The sequence below is a fragment of the Desmodus rotundus genome, chromosome 8 (genome assembly GCF_022682495.2).
Source record: "Desmodus rotundus isolate HL8 chromosome 8, HLdesRot8A.1, whole genome shotgun sequence".
Lineage (NCBI taxonomy): Eukaryota > Metazoa > Chordata > Mammalia > Chiroptera > Phyllostomidae > Desmodus > Desmodus rotundus.
Window position 1 is genome coordinate 115827323 of NC_071394.1, and position 13985 is coordinate 115841307.

The 13985-nt window shown below is 49.7% G+C and overlaps 1 protein-coding gene across 4 annotated transcripts in view; it reads left to right on the forward strand.

Moving 5' to 3' along the window:
- Window positions 1-13985, forward strand: part of RARB (retinoic acid receptor beta) — a 650193-nt gene that overhangs the window by 613407 nt on the left and 22801 nt on the right. For all 4 annotated transcript variants that reach the window (XM_053930256.1, XM_024566225.3, XM_053930257.1 and 1 more), the window contains one exon: window positions 7266-7426. In XM_053930256.1, the coding sequence (XP_053786231.1) occupies window positions 7266-7426 (161 nt within the window). The remainder of the gene's footprint in view (window positions 1-7265; window positions 7427-13985) is intronic.

Genomic DNA, 13985 nt, shown 5'->3' on the forward strand with positions numbered 1-13985 from the left:
AGGGTATCAGGCCAACACTGGGCCACCGTACAGAAAATCTGTCTGTCTCTCAGATATCTCACTGACAAGTGAATGGCTCAGGCAGAGATTCATCCAGTGTGGCAAACAATACCTGAGAAAGTGGGATCATAACGAGGTGGACATGATCACATCTGTAAAGCCAAGTTCACACGCAATGTCCTGCCATAAGAGATGAACCCACTGAAAGTTGGAAAACTGTCCGGTTTTAATCTTAATCTCTAGTTATATGGCACCAGACTGGATCACTGGTCTTGCCTTGCCTTAGATAAAAATTCTTTCTTCTCTCCCTCATTTTTTTCCCTTTACTTTCTCCTTTCCCTTCATTTCTCTGTTTCCTTTATCCCTTCTTTACTTCATTTCTTTCCACTTTCTTTTCTCTACTGCTGCTTTAGAATTTCACACTTCAAAGCATTTAATGTATATTAAAAACTTATAGATTATATTATATATCATATGTTCTATTTATTTATTTACTTACTTACTTATTTTAATCCTCACTTGAGGCTATGTTTATTGATTTTAAAGAGAGAGGAAGGGGGAGAGAGAGAGCAACATCAACGTGAGAGTGAAACATGAATCTTTGCCTCTGGTGCACACCCTGACCAGGGATCGAACCCTCAGTCTAGCTCTGTGACCTGACTGGGGTTTGAACCCAGCCAGGGTTTTGTGTTTTATTTATTGGGGGGGAAACCATGCTTTATTTGACTCAATGACTTTAGGAGCTGTAGGATTCGATACATGTTTGGTAAATAAACGATTTGGTGTAGGACTTCCATTGTCGTAGTACTATTACACTATGTGCAATGATTTGTTTCTCTAAATGTATATAGGAATCTTGTGTAGGATGGAAAAAAATAATGGCAGCATTTTTCAGATAAAGACACTGAGGTTCGGGGACGTTAGGAGCCTGTCCTGAGTTTCCATAGCAGTAAATGACGGACTAAAATACAGACCCTTGGGAGTTAGTTCCCCCAGTGCCCTTCCCATGTGTGAAAACACATCATTTTTATGTAAACCCACTCCTTACACAGCTTCTACCAGTTAGCCATTGCTAGATGGTAAGCCACCCCAACATTCAGTGGCTTGAAACAATAAGCATTTTTTAAAAGATTTTATTTATTTATTTTTAGAGGGAAAGGAGGGAGAAAGAGAGGGAGAAAAACATCAGTGTTACCTTTCGTGCACACCACACTGGGGACCTGGCTCACAACCCAGGCATGAGCCCTGACTGGGAATCGAACTGGTGAACCTTTGGTTTACAGGCTGGCACTCTATCCACTGGGCCACACCAGCCAGGACAGCATTTTTTATTGTTCAGGAAACCAGGGACCAGCTGGGTTCACTGGGCTGTCTTCATGAGTCTATGGTTCGCTGCAGATTGGGTAGGCAAATCTGCTGATCTTGCCGAATAATCTCCTGGGGTCAGTGACAGCTGGCTCTCAGTTGATCTAGAATGGTCTTGGCTGGGCTCACTGGGCTGTCCTCCGCACGGGCTGTCATGCTGCAGCGGGCTAGCTCAGGCGTGTTCACACACAGTGGTAAGGTTCTCAGGGGCATCAGCAGAAGAGCGCAAAATCTCTGGAGTTCCAGACTTGGAAATGGCACATTACTACCACTGCATTGTAGCTGGGAAAGTCAGTCACAGGCCTTCCAGGTACAAGGGGTGCAGAAGAGTCTCCACCTATTGATGGGAGGATCTGTAAAGTCACAATGCACAGAGCTGCATAGAGGAAGACCAGGAGGATTAGGGCCAGCGCTGCATCTGAGCCGCCACGCAAGCACAGTCCCCATTTCCTGGCACTCCCCTCCTATCCCTCCAGTTCCACAGGGTTTGCCAAGGGTTGTACTCCCCACGGGGAATCACAGAGGCTGCTTAGCAGAAAATTTTCCAAGCTTAGAGAAGTACCTCATTTCTATTTTAAATAGCATGTTCAGAGGGAAAAAATATATAAGAATGTCAAGGAGAACTGCGGTTCATTTTCTAAACATTAATTGGGTTTAGACGAAAGGAGGCATGGAAAACTTCAGCCATTAGAATCATCGTGATCGAGATGGTTGTCAAATATTTGAAAGCCCGTAACTTGCTGTGAAGAATATATGTTACACAGCACAGGGTACAGGGTTCTCTGGCACAGTCCGCTGCTGCGAAGTTTGTTTTGTCATCCCCCCCTCCATCAGATACAGATTTTGAAAGGCTACGATGCCTAATTCATGAAAGAAATATAAAGAGATGTGCCTGTATCTCTGTTCAATCATTTTACCCCAGATATATGGGTCCTTATTTTAAGACTGTTGATTCCTGAATATGAGACTGCCTGTACTCTTATGAAGAAGTTAAAAAGACCCCACGAAACAGTCTTCCTGATACACAAGGGCAGTTTGAACTTTGGCAGAGAGAACTCCAGCTTGACATAACAAAGAATTTCCTGCCCTTGAACATGTTATAGATGTTTGTCACTGAACTCTTCTTTTCTAAACTGGAGGCTTTTAAACACCAGGCAAGTTGATCAGGTGGAAGGCGTGCGAGGCTGCTCCTGATTGAAGTAGAGGGCCAGCCCCTGTGTCTTTCATTTCCAATTTTGGCATTCCATTTTGGGCCATCAGTAAAGACCTTCATCGCAGCTCTGCTCCTGTCAGATAGCTCTACCACAAACACAAAGCCAAGGGTGTACACAGGCACCCCGTTGTGGACGGGATTGAAGGAAAGCCATCATTGAGATGGCTCATTGCTGCCGGGGGCTGTGTAAAGAAATCCTGCCGATTAGGAGGGAAGGCATCCCCGAGGTGGTGTGCAGTCCCTCAGCCACTCCTTGCCACGCTCCTGCTTTGATACATCGTGCAGGAATGTTTAATTTTCCCTCGTGTCTGGAGTTGAACTTATGCTATTTCCTATAATTCATACAAGACTCCTGTCCAAAGACAAGGATTTGTCTCTTGTATCAGCCTCTGAACTCCAAATCTCTCATCTTGCAAGGATGACCACACTGGACCTGCCCCAAAACAAACAGGGCCACGGCAGGGCTGCCCGCACTAGCCAGACAACGGAAGGAAAAAGTATCGGAAATTGTAGGACCGAGGGGACCCTGTCCACTCGAGAGGAGGTGAAACCTCCACATCTAAAAGCAACCAGTGAGAGGAAAGTACGTTGAGAAATGTTTTGAAAGTCGTATTGGTATAATACACCACTTCAGGTAGAAAGACGTATTTGGTGTTTGTATATTCTGGTGTCTCAGCCGTTTTCTCTAAGTGCTTTGAATAACTTTAGAAGCTGAGCTAGGCTGGTAGATCCTTGTTAAACTCCCCAGATGCCACGTCCAGACTATTTGCCCCAAGACTTGCATATTTAATATGCAGTAAAAATTCTAACTATGCTCCACACTCGGTCACTGGCACTGTGAATGCCAGGCCCTCCCTTCCACTTGGCACTTGTGTGGGCCATCACATCGTTTCAAAGTCCTTGCACGTGTGTGACCACACTGCAGGCATGGAGCAGTCCTCCGGGGATGCTATTTTAACAGACACTCGTGGGGCCCCTGCCCTCGGCCTGTTCCCAAAGGCATGTGACTTGTTAGTGACAGGGAAAACTCAGCTGGAACCCCGTTTACTAACCTCCTTTCTCTGTGTGTTTCTTCACACACTTACTAGCATTTACGTGGCAAGTACTGTATTAGGAGAGACCCAGTCTCCACCTTCAAAGAGATGCTGATCCTGTCGTATTAACTCCCCCCAGCCTCACCCAACTTTACAGTGGGAACTACTGTGTCGAATGCTCAAGCGCCAACTCCCAAATCCTGAAATTATGGGAACAGGATGCCTCTCTCCATCGTGGGTCCACCTGGCTTCAAATCCTCCAGTAGTTCATGTGCATAATTAATTCAGACAATGATTTTGAAACTCAGATGGAAATATTTTTGTGTTTTTCTTTTAAGCGTACCTGCCTGTCAGTGATAGGCGCTCTCCCATGCATGGCAGCTAGATAGCCCTGATCCCCAACTCTGGCCCATGATTCTTGCAGTTAGCGAGGAGGTTAAGAATCAAGATGAGCAAATTCCAGACCTTGATATTCAGGCAAGAATAAATAGACCATTATGCTTTCTTTGCTGAGCCGAATATAGACAATTTTATGGACAAAAGCACTGTTGATTGTATTTTCCTATCTTTCTTTCTTTGGCCGTGAAGTTTTTAGTAGTGTTGTTTTCATCTCTTCCTGAATCCAAGTGAAATCCCTACCTTTTGCGTGTTTCCCGCATTGCATTTTTATTGTGTGCATAGAAATCAATATTCCAGATACATGCACAAGTGCACACATTAAAATGAACGTGACTTCATTTATTTCCATGATTAGACATTCAAATAAAAGTGCTGGGGTGTCTGTTTTCATATTCATAGGTCGAGATCCGTACATCAGAGGTATTTGTATAAGTGACACTTTTATTACATTCATTTCATTTGCAATATGATAGTGGATCATAAATACGTTACTTTTATGCCACCAAATCTGATTTGTAGCACTTAGCCCTCACGAGGAGAATACTTGATGTTTTATGGAGCACCTTTCATCCGAGAAGCGCTTTGCCTGCATCGGCCGGCTTCTCCCAGGTGTGTAAATCACGCTCACGACCCTTTGGATGCCCCACCTGCTTTATCCACCTCCTGGCTCCTCCTTTAGGTTGGAGAATGGGGCAGGAGTCCCCTGCAGGCCCAGTGATGAGACCTTCAGTGACTGGAAGACAGAGGCTCAGGTGAGCTCTGCGTTGCCGCGCAGAGGCCCTGACAGCTGACAAAATCCCGCGTTTAGTCACCTGCTCATCTTGTTGTTCACAAAACTGTGTCTGAGCCCCCGTCATGTGTCAGATGCTGTATTAACCCTGGGGACACAGAGACTAGTAAAATACGGCCCTTGCTTTCCAGATATCCACCTGTGAGGAGGGGAGGGCCCTGAGGAACAGTAATTGCCTGCCCACCTCATGATGGTAACAGTACGTGCCCCTTCCCTGCCTCCGATGCGATGCCAAACTCCTTTCCTCAGGGCTCTGTTCTGGAAGGACCGTCGTTACTCTGACGTGACTTTTGGGTTAGCTGAAGAAGAGGGTCATTGGCAGGACCCAGGAAAGGAGGGGGTCCGAGGACCTGCACTGACAGCCCCCTGCGCTTACTCACAAGCCTTCAGGCCGTCGCCTCCCCTCGCACACCCGGACTCCACTTGCATAGAGGGACACAGGGGCGTCTGTACGCCACCCGCTACCCCCTGCCTCCCTCCCTGTCTCCCCTTTGTGCCCTCCCTGCTGTAAACCACGCCACCCTCCCCCTGTATTCCAGACCTGCTGGGAGTGGTCCAGGCATGCAGAGCAGACTGCTTCTACAGTGGGGCTACCTCACACTGTCCATACCCACGCCTTCTAGACCAGGAAATGTTCTGAGCCAAAGAACAGGGTCATTTCAGAGTCCCGGGGAAGACGGTCATCTGGGAGGTTTTGTTTTCTTCTCAAACATTCACTTCCTTCCGAATGAGTCCAAGTGAGGAAAGAACTTGTCAGCTTTGTAAACTTGGGCACGTTAGCCTCTCTGAGGTTCAGTTTCTTCATCTGTAAAGTGGGTTTTAAATTGCCTACCTGGTAAGAGGGTTAAGTGAGATACTGCAGACAGTTCCTATGCATGCTGAAGACGCTCAAGAAATGTGGATTTTTTTTTCCCGGCTGCCCTGCCACCTGGTCAGGTGTGAGCAGCTTATGCAGACACTGCGATTTTTAAGTACCATTCATTTTCCCCCTTTTTTTCTCTTTCCCTCCCGCCCTCCCTCCCTCTCCATTACTGTCTCTTTCCTTTCCCATTTTCTCCTCTCCCATGCCTGCCTTCAATTCCTCCTTCAGCTCTAGCTCCAAGCAGGGCCCTGGATCCTCTCAGTGTAGACCCAGGGGACTGCCAGTTCTCACTCAGGTCACCGGTACTCCCAGGAGGCAGCCCAGGCCCAACCCTCTTAGGGCGGACCGGATTACGCCCCGGGTCATTTTGCAGCACAGATTCCCGGCTCCTGGTGGCACACACAGCCGAGCAGCTCCCGGAGCAGAGCACATGGGCTAGTCTTACCTGTTGGCCTCCCTGGATTTCAGTTTCCTTCCCCAGGAGATCCAGGCCAGAGGCCAGAGCTTTGAGTTACACTCAGATTTGAAGTGATCTGAGAGGCCTGTGCTGTGAAAGGAAGCATGGGCTTCCGCAGCCCCAGGGTCCAGCCCCTGGCTCTGCCTCTCGCTGAGCTCGGTGGGGCCTGCTGAGCCCAAGACACTCATCTGCCGAGGGTCCAAGGGGCCAGACAAGATGTGGAGCCAAGTGGCTGTGGATGAATAAGTGAATGAATGAATGAATGGTTTTCCAGGCCAAGGGTTCAAAATGCATAATTATTATTTTTAAATAACTTTCCAAATAATAAGACATATGATTAATATGAAAATTTAGGAAGCAGAAAAGCAAAGAGATACAAAAACAATAATCCCATTTCTTTAAAAGTGCCAGTCAATGAATTCAGAAAACTAAAAAGCAAAATATCACAACAGAAAGTTTAGCCTGGCCAGCATGGCCCGGATGGTTGGAGCATCGTCCATAACCGGATTCGGTTCCTGGTCAGAGCACATACGTAGGTTGCAGGTTCAGTCCTGGGACCGAGCGCCTTCCATACCTGGTCCGGCCGCGTGCGTGAGGCAACCAGTTGACATTTCTCTCTCACACTGATATTTTTCTCCCTTCCTCTCTCCCTTCCTCTTTCTCTCCAAAAAACAATGAAAAAATGCCCTCAGGTGAGAAAAAAATACCAAAAACAAAATCAAAAAGCTTAGTCTGGAATTACCAATTAAGGTGCCACCAGGGCTTGATTTGGGGACGTTTCCCAGGCCATAATGGTTCCTTGGTAATGCCTTGCAGGCCATCTGCCCTGGAGCCTAGGGGACCATGCTTGGGAAAATTCTCTCTTAAGGACCTGTCCACAGAGAAAGTTCCTCCGAAACGAATAGAGACTGTCAGCCTGCAGGGGCAGCACAAGCGTTCTGTCAGAATTTTGTGGCATGTGCTTACACAGAAAGCCAAATGTCACTCTCTTCCCAGACCTCCTGGCCGCCAAACCTCTTTTCCTAGATGTGTTTACAGCACCTTTTCCTGCTGTTCCTGTTCCCAGTATCAAATGAATGCAAAGCATCAGAAAGCGCAGGCCCAGCCGTCAATGACCCCTGATTTGCCTTCTCTCTCGTTTCCAGCTGTCAGGAATGACAGAAACAAGAAAAAGAAGGAGCCTTCGAAGCAGGAATGCACAGAAAGCTATGAAATGACAGCTGAGCTGGATGATCTCACAGAGAAGATCCGAAAAGCGCACCAGGAAACCTTCCCCTCGCTCTGCCAGCTGGGTAAATACACCACGGTAAGGGACACTCCCCCGCCCCCACCCTGGGCAGCTGGGAGGGTGGGCACCGGTCCTTGTGCCCACGTGCAAACACTTGCACACTCTGTCCTGGGCCAGGAGGGGACGTCCGCCCAAACTCAGCTCGGGGCGTGCACATCAGCTCAGGCGCTGTGCAGTGGCCACCCTCCTCCTCCAGGTAGTAGCCTTTGCACTCTCTGAGTAGACTGGTGTTTCCTCCGATTCAGTCAGGTGTGTGTGCACTCCCCCAAGAAACATGAACTGAGCACGTACTATATGCCAGGCTGTGTGGGAGGCGCTGGCGACATGAATGATTGAGATAAGGTTGCTGCCTGCAGGGACTTAGGGTCTGGTGAAGGAGACAGGTGAAGCCAGTGAGATGTGACTTGGGTCATGTCAGACACCTGTACAAAGCCCACTGGGGCCCCAGAGGGGAAAGGGGTCTATTTTTTAAAAACACTGATCCAACTGTAAGATGCACCCAAGATTATGGGGGATCTCCCCTGGGCCACAGTCTGGCTTTGGGGAGGGTTTGTTTATATCCCCAAAGCCAAGGCCTGGAAAAGCACAAAACAGGTGTGGCCCTCCCCCAGGTAGGTAGGTAGGTGGGTGGGTGGGCCTGCTTTGCTGCCAGTATTCTGCTGTGAATGGCTTTCATTGAAGTTAGAAATAAAGAGTAGAGGGAGGGAGAGGAAGTGGGATCGAAGTAGGAGGCGTGTGTTTCCTGGTCTGGGACAAAACGGTAGAGACATCAGGAGGTACATTAATTTTTTTAAGTGTTTTTTGCATATGTTATGTTCTTTGATGTATATTTCTGATGTGTGGCGCTGAGTAAATATTTGCTGAGTGAGTGAATGAATGAATATAACTAGGAAGTTCTTCTAATCTCTTTAAGTGGCTTATGTTACTTGCCTACATGCTAGTAAACATACTTTTTAAAAAATGCAAATATCGCAGCATTTGCTGGTTTGGTGGCTGGTGCCCTAGAAAGAGAACAGTGTGAAAGGTCACCAACATAAAAAGATGAAATAGTGTTGCCAGACAGAAAAAAGAACGGGGAGAGCCACAGTTGTGAAGTGAGTCTTGGGACACACGCGGTCATGCATTTGGGGGTGGGTGCCCCAGTTCTATCTGTAGAACAGGAATGGGGGCCAGCAGCAGGCCTAGAGGCTTGGCTGTGGAAATTGTTGCCAGAACATGCCAGGGCAGCTTCTCAGGTGAGCAGGAGGCTGCACAGTTGGTGGCAGAAGCTCCTGAAGGGCTGGCGCTGGACTTAGGCCTGCTCGCCAAAGCAAAGACTGTCTCAGGAAACAGAGGAAGAACCTAGAGCAGGGCTTCCCAAACCTCAATGTGCTTACGAAGCACCTGGCATTCCTATGCAATGCAGGTTCTGATTCAGCAGGTCTGAGTGGTGCATTTCTGACAAGCTCCCAGGTGGTGCTGGTGCTGCTGGTACACAGACCGCAGTGTGCATAGCAAAGGCCATGAACCCACTTAGAGGAGTGACCCAGAATGACCTTGGGGGACCCACCCAGACCCTTGGTGTCGGGGAGAAGGGGAGACTCTGGTGTGCCCTACTCTTTAATTGGTGAAGCTGTTGACCAACCTGCCAGGCCGAGGGACTCAGTGGACAAACCCTCATGGAGCCTGGAGAGCAGTGTCCTAGCCCAAAGCAGACACAGAGCAGGACAAGGCTGGATGCCATATGGGAGCTTTCATTTCAATTCAGGACATAAAGCAGGCCTGTGAACCAAGAGGTGGTGGAGAGCAATGCCATATGTCGAGAGCAAGGGCGCTGGAATCCGATGAATGGGGTTTAAACCTGCTCAGTCACCAATCAGCCATGTGACTGCGCCCCAGCGACTTACCTTCCCTCATCCTCATTCTTCCATCTATAAAGTGATAATAGCAAATGGTTAGGAAGATGAAATGAGACAATTCATGCCAAGCTTCTGTGATGGGGCCTGGGCATAGCTACACAGCAGTGTTGTGAGCACACACCCACTTGCTGTGTGTGAACTGGTCACATGCCAGGTGCATCTCGACACTGCAGAGAAGTGAAGTGATCAATAACCAGTGGAGGGAGCATCTCTTTTATTCCCTTTAGAGGTATTTATTGATTGCATACTGTGTTCCAGGCACTGTACTAGGCTAAGTATCAAGGTGAGTGCGTCCTGACCTAAGAACTAGGGAAACTGACTGAGGCGGGGCCACAGGAATGGCCGCAAGGAGAAGAGCAGAGAGAACAGCTGCTTGGGATGGTGGGGTCATGTTAAGGTGAGAGTGAGTGGGAAATGAGAATGGAAAAGCTTTGCAGAGTCTGGAATGCTGACTGAAGAATTTGCATTTTAGTCTGTAAATAATGGAGAGAAATGGACAGTTTGTAATCAGGAGTCTTCATTATTCTTATCACCATTATTATTACAGCTAGTATTTATTGAGCCTTTACTACATGCCAGGGACCATGCTAAGTAGTCTAAATATAGTAATTCTCTTCTCCTTACTCCTTGTGAGGTCTCTGTGGGATGTGCCCTCTTGCCCTTGCAGGACGGAGGAGTAAGCTGAGGCTGAATATTACTTTTCCCAGATTAGGGATGAGGACACTGCGGTGTCAAAGGGCTAAATAACTCTCCCCGTGTCTGCGGTCCACACATGGGACTTGTACAGTCTGACTGCGGAGACAGCCCCCTTAACAGCCACATTGCTCCCAGAATGCCTCAGGAAGGCGCGGTAACAAGGTGGCATGGGAGTCGTTGGGCATCTAGGCAGGAGGGGTGGCTGCTATCCAGGAATAAATCCAACCGTTAGCTCAGAGGAGACGGAGTGAAACAGGTCAGAGTAAGGAGGGCTTCCCGGAAATGCAAACTTTGGAGTCAGGTCACAAGGTAAGAGACATTATATGACAGCCCCGGGGATCATTGGCTACTGTGTCAGGTGCCCCGGTGGGGTATTTCAGTGTGGCCTACTCAGTCACCCAGGCTCTGACTCACCTGGTAACCAGGTGAAATGGTGCCCACTCTAGACTGGAGGAGGGCAGGGAGCCACAAAGCACAGCATTTTCCCCTCCTAGGACACACGTCCCGCTATGGCCTCCGCTTCCCACAGATGGAGCACTCCTTCCCCACAGTCCTCTGCTAGTCAGCACAGCTGCCTCCCACCCCAAAAGCCTCATGGGGGCCTCTACCCCCTTCCCTGCCCCAGCCTCCCTCTGAAATCCTAAAATCGGTAGCCTCTCCATGGAGATGCTCATTAGGCATAGGTGTGATTCCACCTGCTTCCAGGTGGCCTCAGGGGCCGCCTGCCCCGCCTTCTGGGAGGGTGCTGCAGGGTCTGTCCCGGCCCTTGCTAGCTCTCACTGCCATCCCAGTGAACCTGCCTGAAGGCTCACTGTGCGGCAAGGATGCTCCTGGGAGAGGCCCCACTCAATGACCAAGAGAAGCTGGTGCGGGAAGCAGCCCCCTTTTCCCTGGAGCAGGATACCTCTCAGGTATTCTCTAAATCATCTCTAGAGTTCCCCAATAGGGTGGAGCCCAGGTGCCCTCAGGCAGGATCTTCACTGGCCGCCTTCCCTTAGCAGCCCCTGCCCACTCCTCCTCCATGCTTCCTGGTGTCTCTTGCCAAATGGGCTCTTTGCATTCAACTCGTAGTCTCAGGCTCTGCTTCTACCCAAGGCAAGTGGATTCCCCGAGGGCTGCCAGGGCCCCTTCCCGTTCACCCCTCTTTGGGGACAAGACACCATCTATCCCCAGTGAGTGGTGCCCATCATTCTGAGCACTTTGCAGGACTTTCTACACCTCCTGATCTGGGAGGAAAATGGAAATAACTAACAAATGTAACCTCCATCTCATCTCTCAGCACAGGCAGCCCGGCCCCCTTTAGGGGCCCAGAGCCCGTTTGCGGGAGTGACGCTGCTCCCATACAGTCTCTCCTCCGATTTCTCTCGATTTCCACTCTCTGTACACAGACCTGGCTCTGTTTTTATTGTAAGCAACTTCAGATCCTTTTGGGAAGTAGGTGGGGGTATAAATAAGTAACAGCAGCCATAACACATTCTCTGCAAGCTCCTAGTTCCAAGTGGAGCATTTTTATAGAGAGCTTTTTTTAGGTAGGTGATTGCTTCCTCTCCCAGGAAACCTCCTGCCGCCCTCACCAGATTGGCCCTCCTGTCTGATGCCTTGGGCGGAGCAGGCAGAGAGGAATTAGAAAGCCAGCTAGCCGCCCACCTACTGCATTGTGCTTCCCCAGCATGGGTAGACTGGGGATCAATGGTCAGGCCCAGGAGGCGGCAGAATAGGTAAAGGGGGGACAAAAACACATGCCTACCCCCTTCTACACCCAGGCTGGGGCAGGACACTTCAGAGCCAGTCTCCTTGGGAAGATTTCTAACCAGTGACGCCTCCAAAAACAAGGGGTGCGAAGGGCATTTCATGTAGAAAGGTGGGCAGCAGGGGAGCAGATGTTTATACTGAGCTCACTGAAATGGAATGAGGGTGTGAACCAGAGGAAACATCCTGGCTCTGAGGGTGTTTACTCTGCTTCCTTAGGACAAACCCTAGGGACTATGTCGTTTAGGCTTTGGGGCCTCTTACACCCAGGTTCAAATCCTGCCCGTGCTACTTAGGAGTTACGTGACCTTGGAGTCATCCTTGGAGCCTCAGTTCCCTCATCTGTATAATGGGGTTCAAATAGTACCTACATCATGGAGTGGCTGGGATGGTTTAATGAGAAAAGTATCTGGGGCGCCTTGTACAGAAATGTGCAAAATGAGCAGGCCTCCTCCGCCTGTGTGAACGCCTTGTCATTTTTCAGAGCCACGTGCCCAGGTTCTGGAAAAGTAAAGCAGTGGGTGGGAAGGCGAGGGTTCCCCGTGGCACAGCCAGGCTGGGTGGCTGCTTGGGGCTACGTCTGCTCCCGCATCCCGCTGCTCTGCCGTATGCGGCTCTTCATCACCTTGCGGAGCTTGATGGGACATAAGCTGCCCTCTGAGGGGCTCGTGAAGTTGAGCTATGGAGATTTAAAGAGCCCTTAATCTACTCAGAAAAAATGACCACCAACAGAATCCTTCAACCCCTGAAAGACTTTTCAGCAGATGAGCCCTTTAAAAAAGGAAGGATATTGTGAGCGGTTCCAGCCACGTGTGGGCTTGGCTTTCATTTTAGCAGCTAACACTGATCAGCCAGAGAATCAGAATTGGAAACTCGTGTGGTGGGCCTCCCAGGAAAGATGCTCCTGGTGAGGTGGAAGACTGGGGCAGTCACGAGGCCAAGTTCTGACCCCCACCCTGCCACTTCCTTTTCTGACCTTGAACCAGCCCTCACCTCTGTGAATCGGTTTTTTTCCAGTAAACACACCTGCCCTGTCTGTATGCCTTAGACCGTTTTTTCCCTCTCCGACACACATTTACACACGCCGACTACGTCAGTTTCCTGGGAGTGCCACAAACCGGGTGGCTGACGACAACAAAATTTATCATCTCAGAGTTCTGGAAGCTAGAAGTCCAAAAGCAAGTCGTCAGCAGGGCCGTGCTCCCTCTGACGTCTCTAGGAGAGACTCCTTTCTTGTCTCGTAGCTTGTGATGTCACAAACAACTTTTGGCCTTCCTTGGCTTATAGGTGCAGGGCCCACTCCCTCGTCTCCACGTGGCCACCTTCTGCCTGTGCGTCTTCATATGGCCTTCCCTGCGCGCATGTCTGTCTCTGTCCAAATTTTCCCTTTTTATAAAGGGCAGCGTCATACTGGGTTGGGACTCATTCTAATGACTTCATTTTACATCGATTACCTTTGAAAGGACCCTACTTCCAAATAAGGTCACCTTCTGAAGTACTGGGGACTCAACCCATCACACTGACTGAGTGCAGTATGGGGGTGCACAAGGCCATGCCTGCAGCTCTTTTGTGAAGTCTGACTGAAAAATCCAATTTTGTCACTTGTTCTGTGAGCTCCTAGAAACCTCTGGCAGCACACATCCTAAGGCGTCACCCCGTAAAGCCAAAGCCCTCTAGGCACTGGGCTAGGTACCTAGCATCTCACTGAGTGGTGGAAAAAAGGAGAAGACATTCCCAGCCAAGGGAATAGTGTGAGCCTGGCCAGGGGTGTTGCGGGGAGGAGATTGGAGGGGAGGCGGGTGCGAAGTGTGAGGAGACAGGTCAGGGCTAGCTGATGGGCCCTGGTGGGCTGGGGTAAGTGTGTGGATGTCAGCCGGAGAGAGCCGAAGGAGGTTTCTTGTCAGGAGAAGCATGTCAGGAGTGTGGCCCTGGCCGCCTTGTGCCTGGCCAGAAGGCTTTGGCAGGTAGGCAGGGCAGAGCTTTTGTTCTTCCTCAAATGTGCCCCCCAGAGTTCCAGAAGCCATCAGTGCCCCCTCATAGCCGCTGAGACCACCCCCAAATCTAGTGTCACTGACCTCTACCCTCCATCCTACAGCTGGGCCATTCCGAAGGCCATACCCCCGCACTCTATAATATCTCTGAATCTCTGAGATACCAGGAATGCAGGGGCTGCATCTGTCCAGAGGGGCCCCTCCAGGCTCATGTCCCAGCCCAGGAATCATAAACAGAGGGGT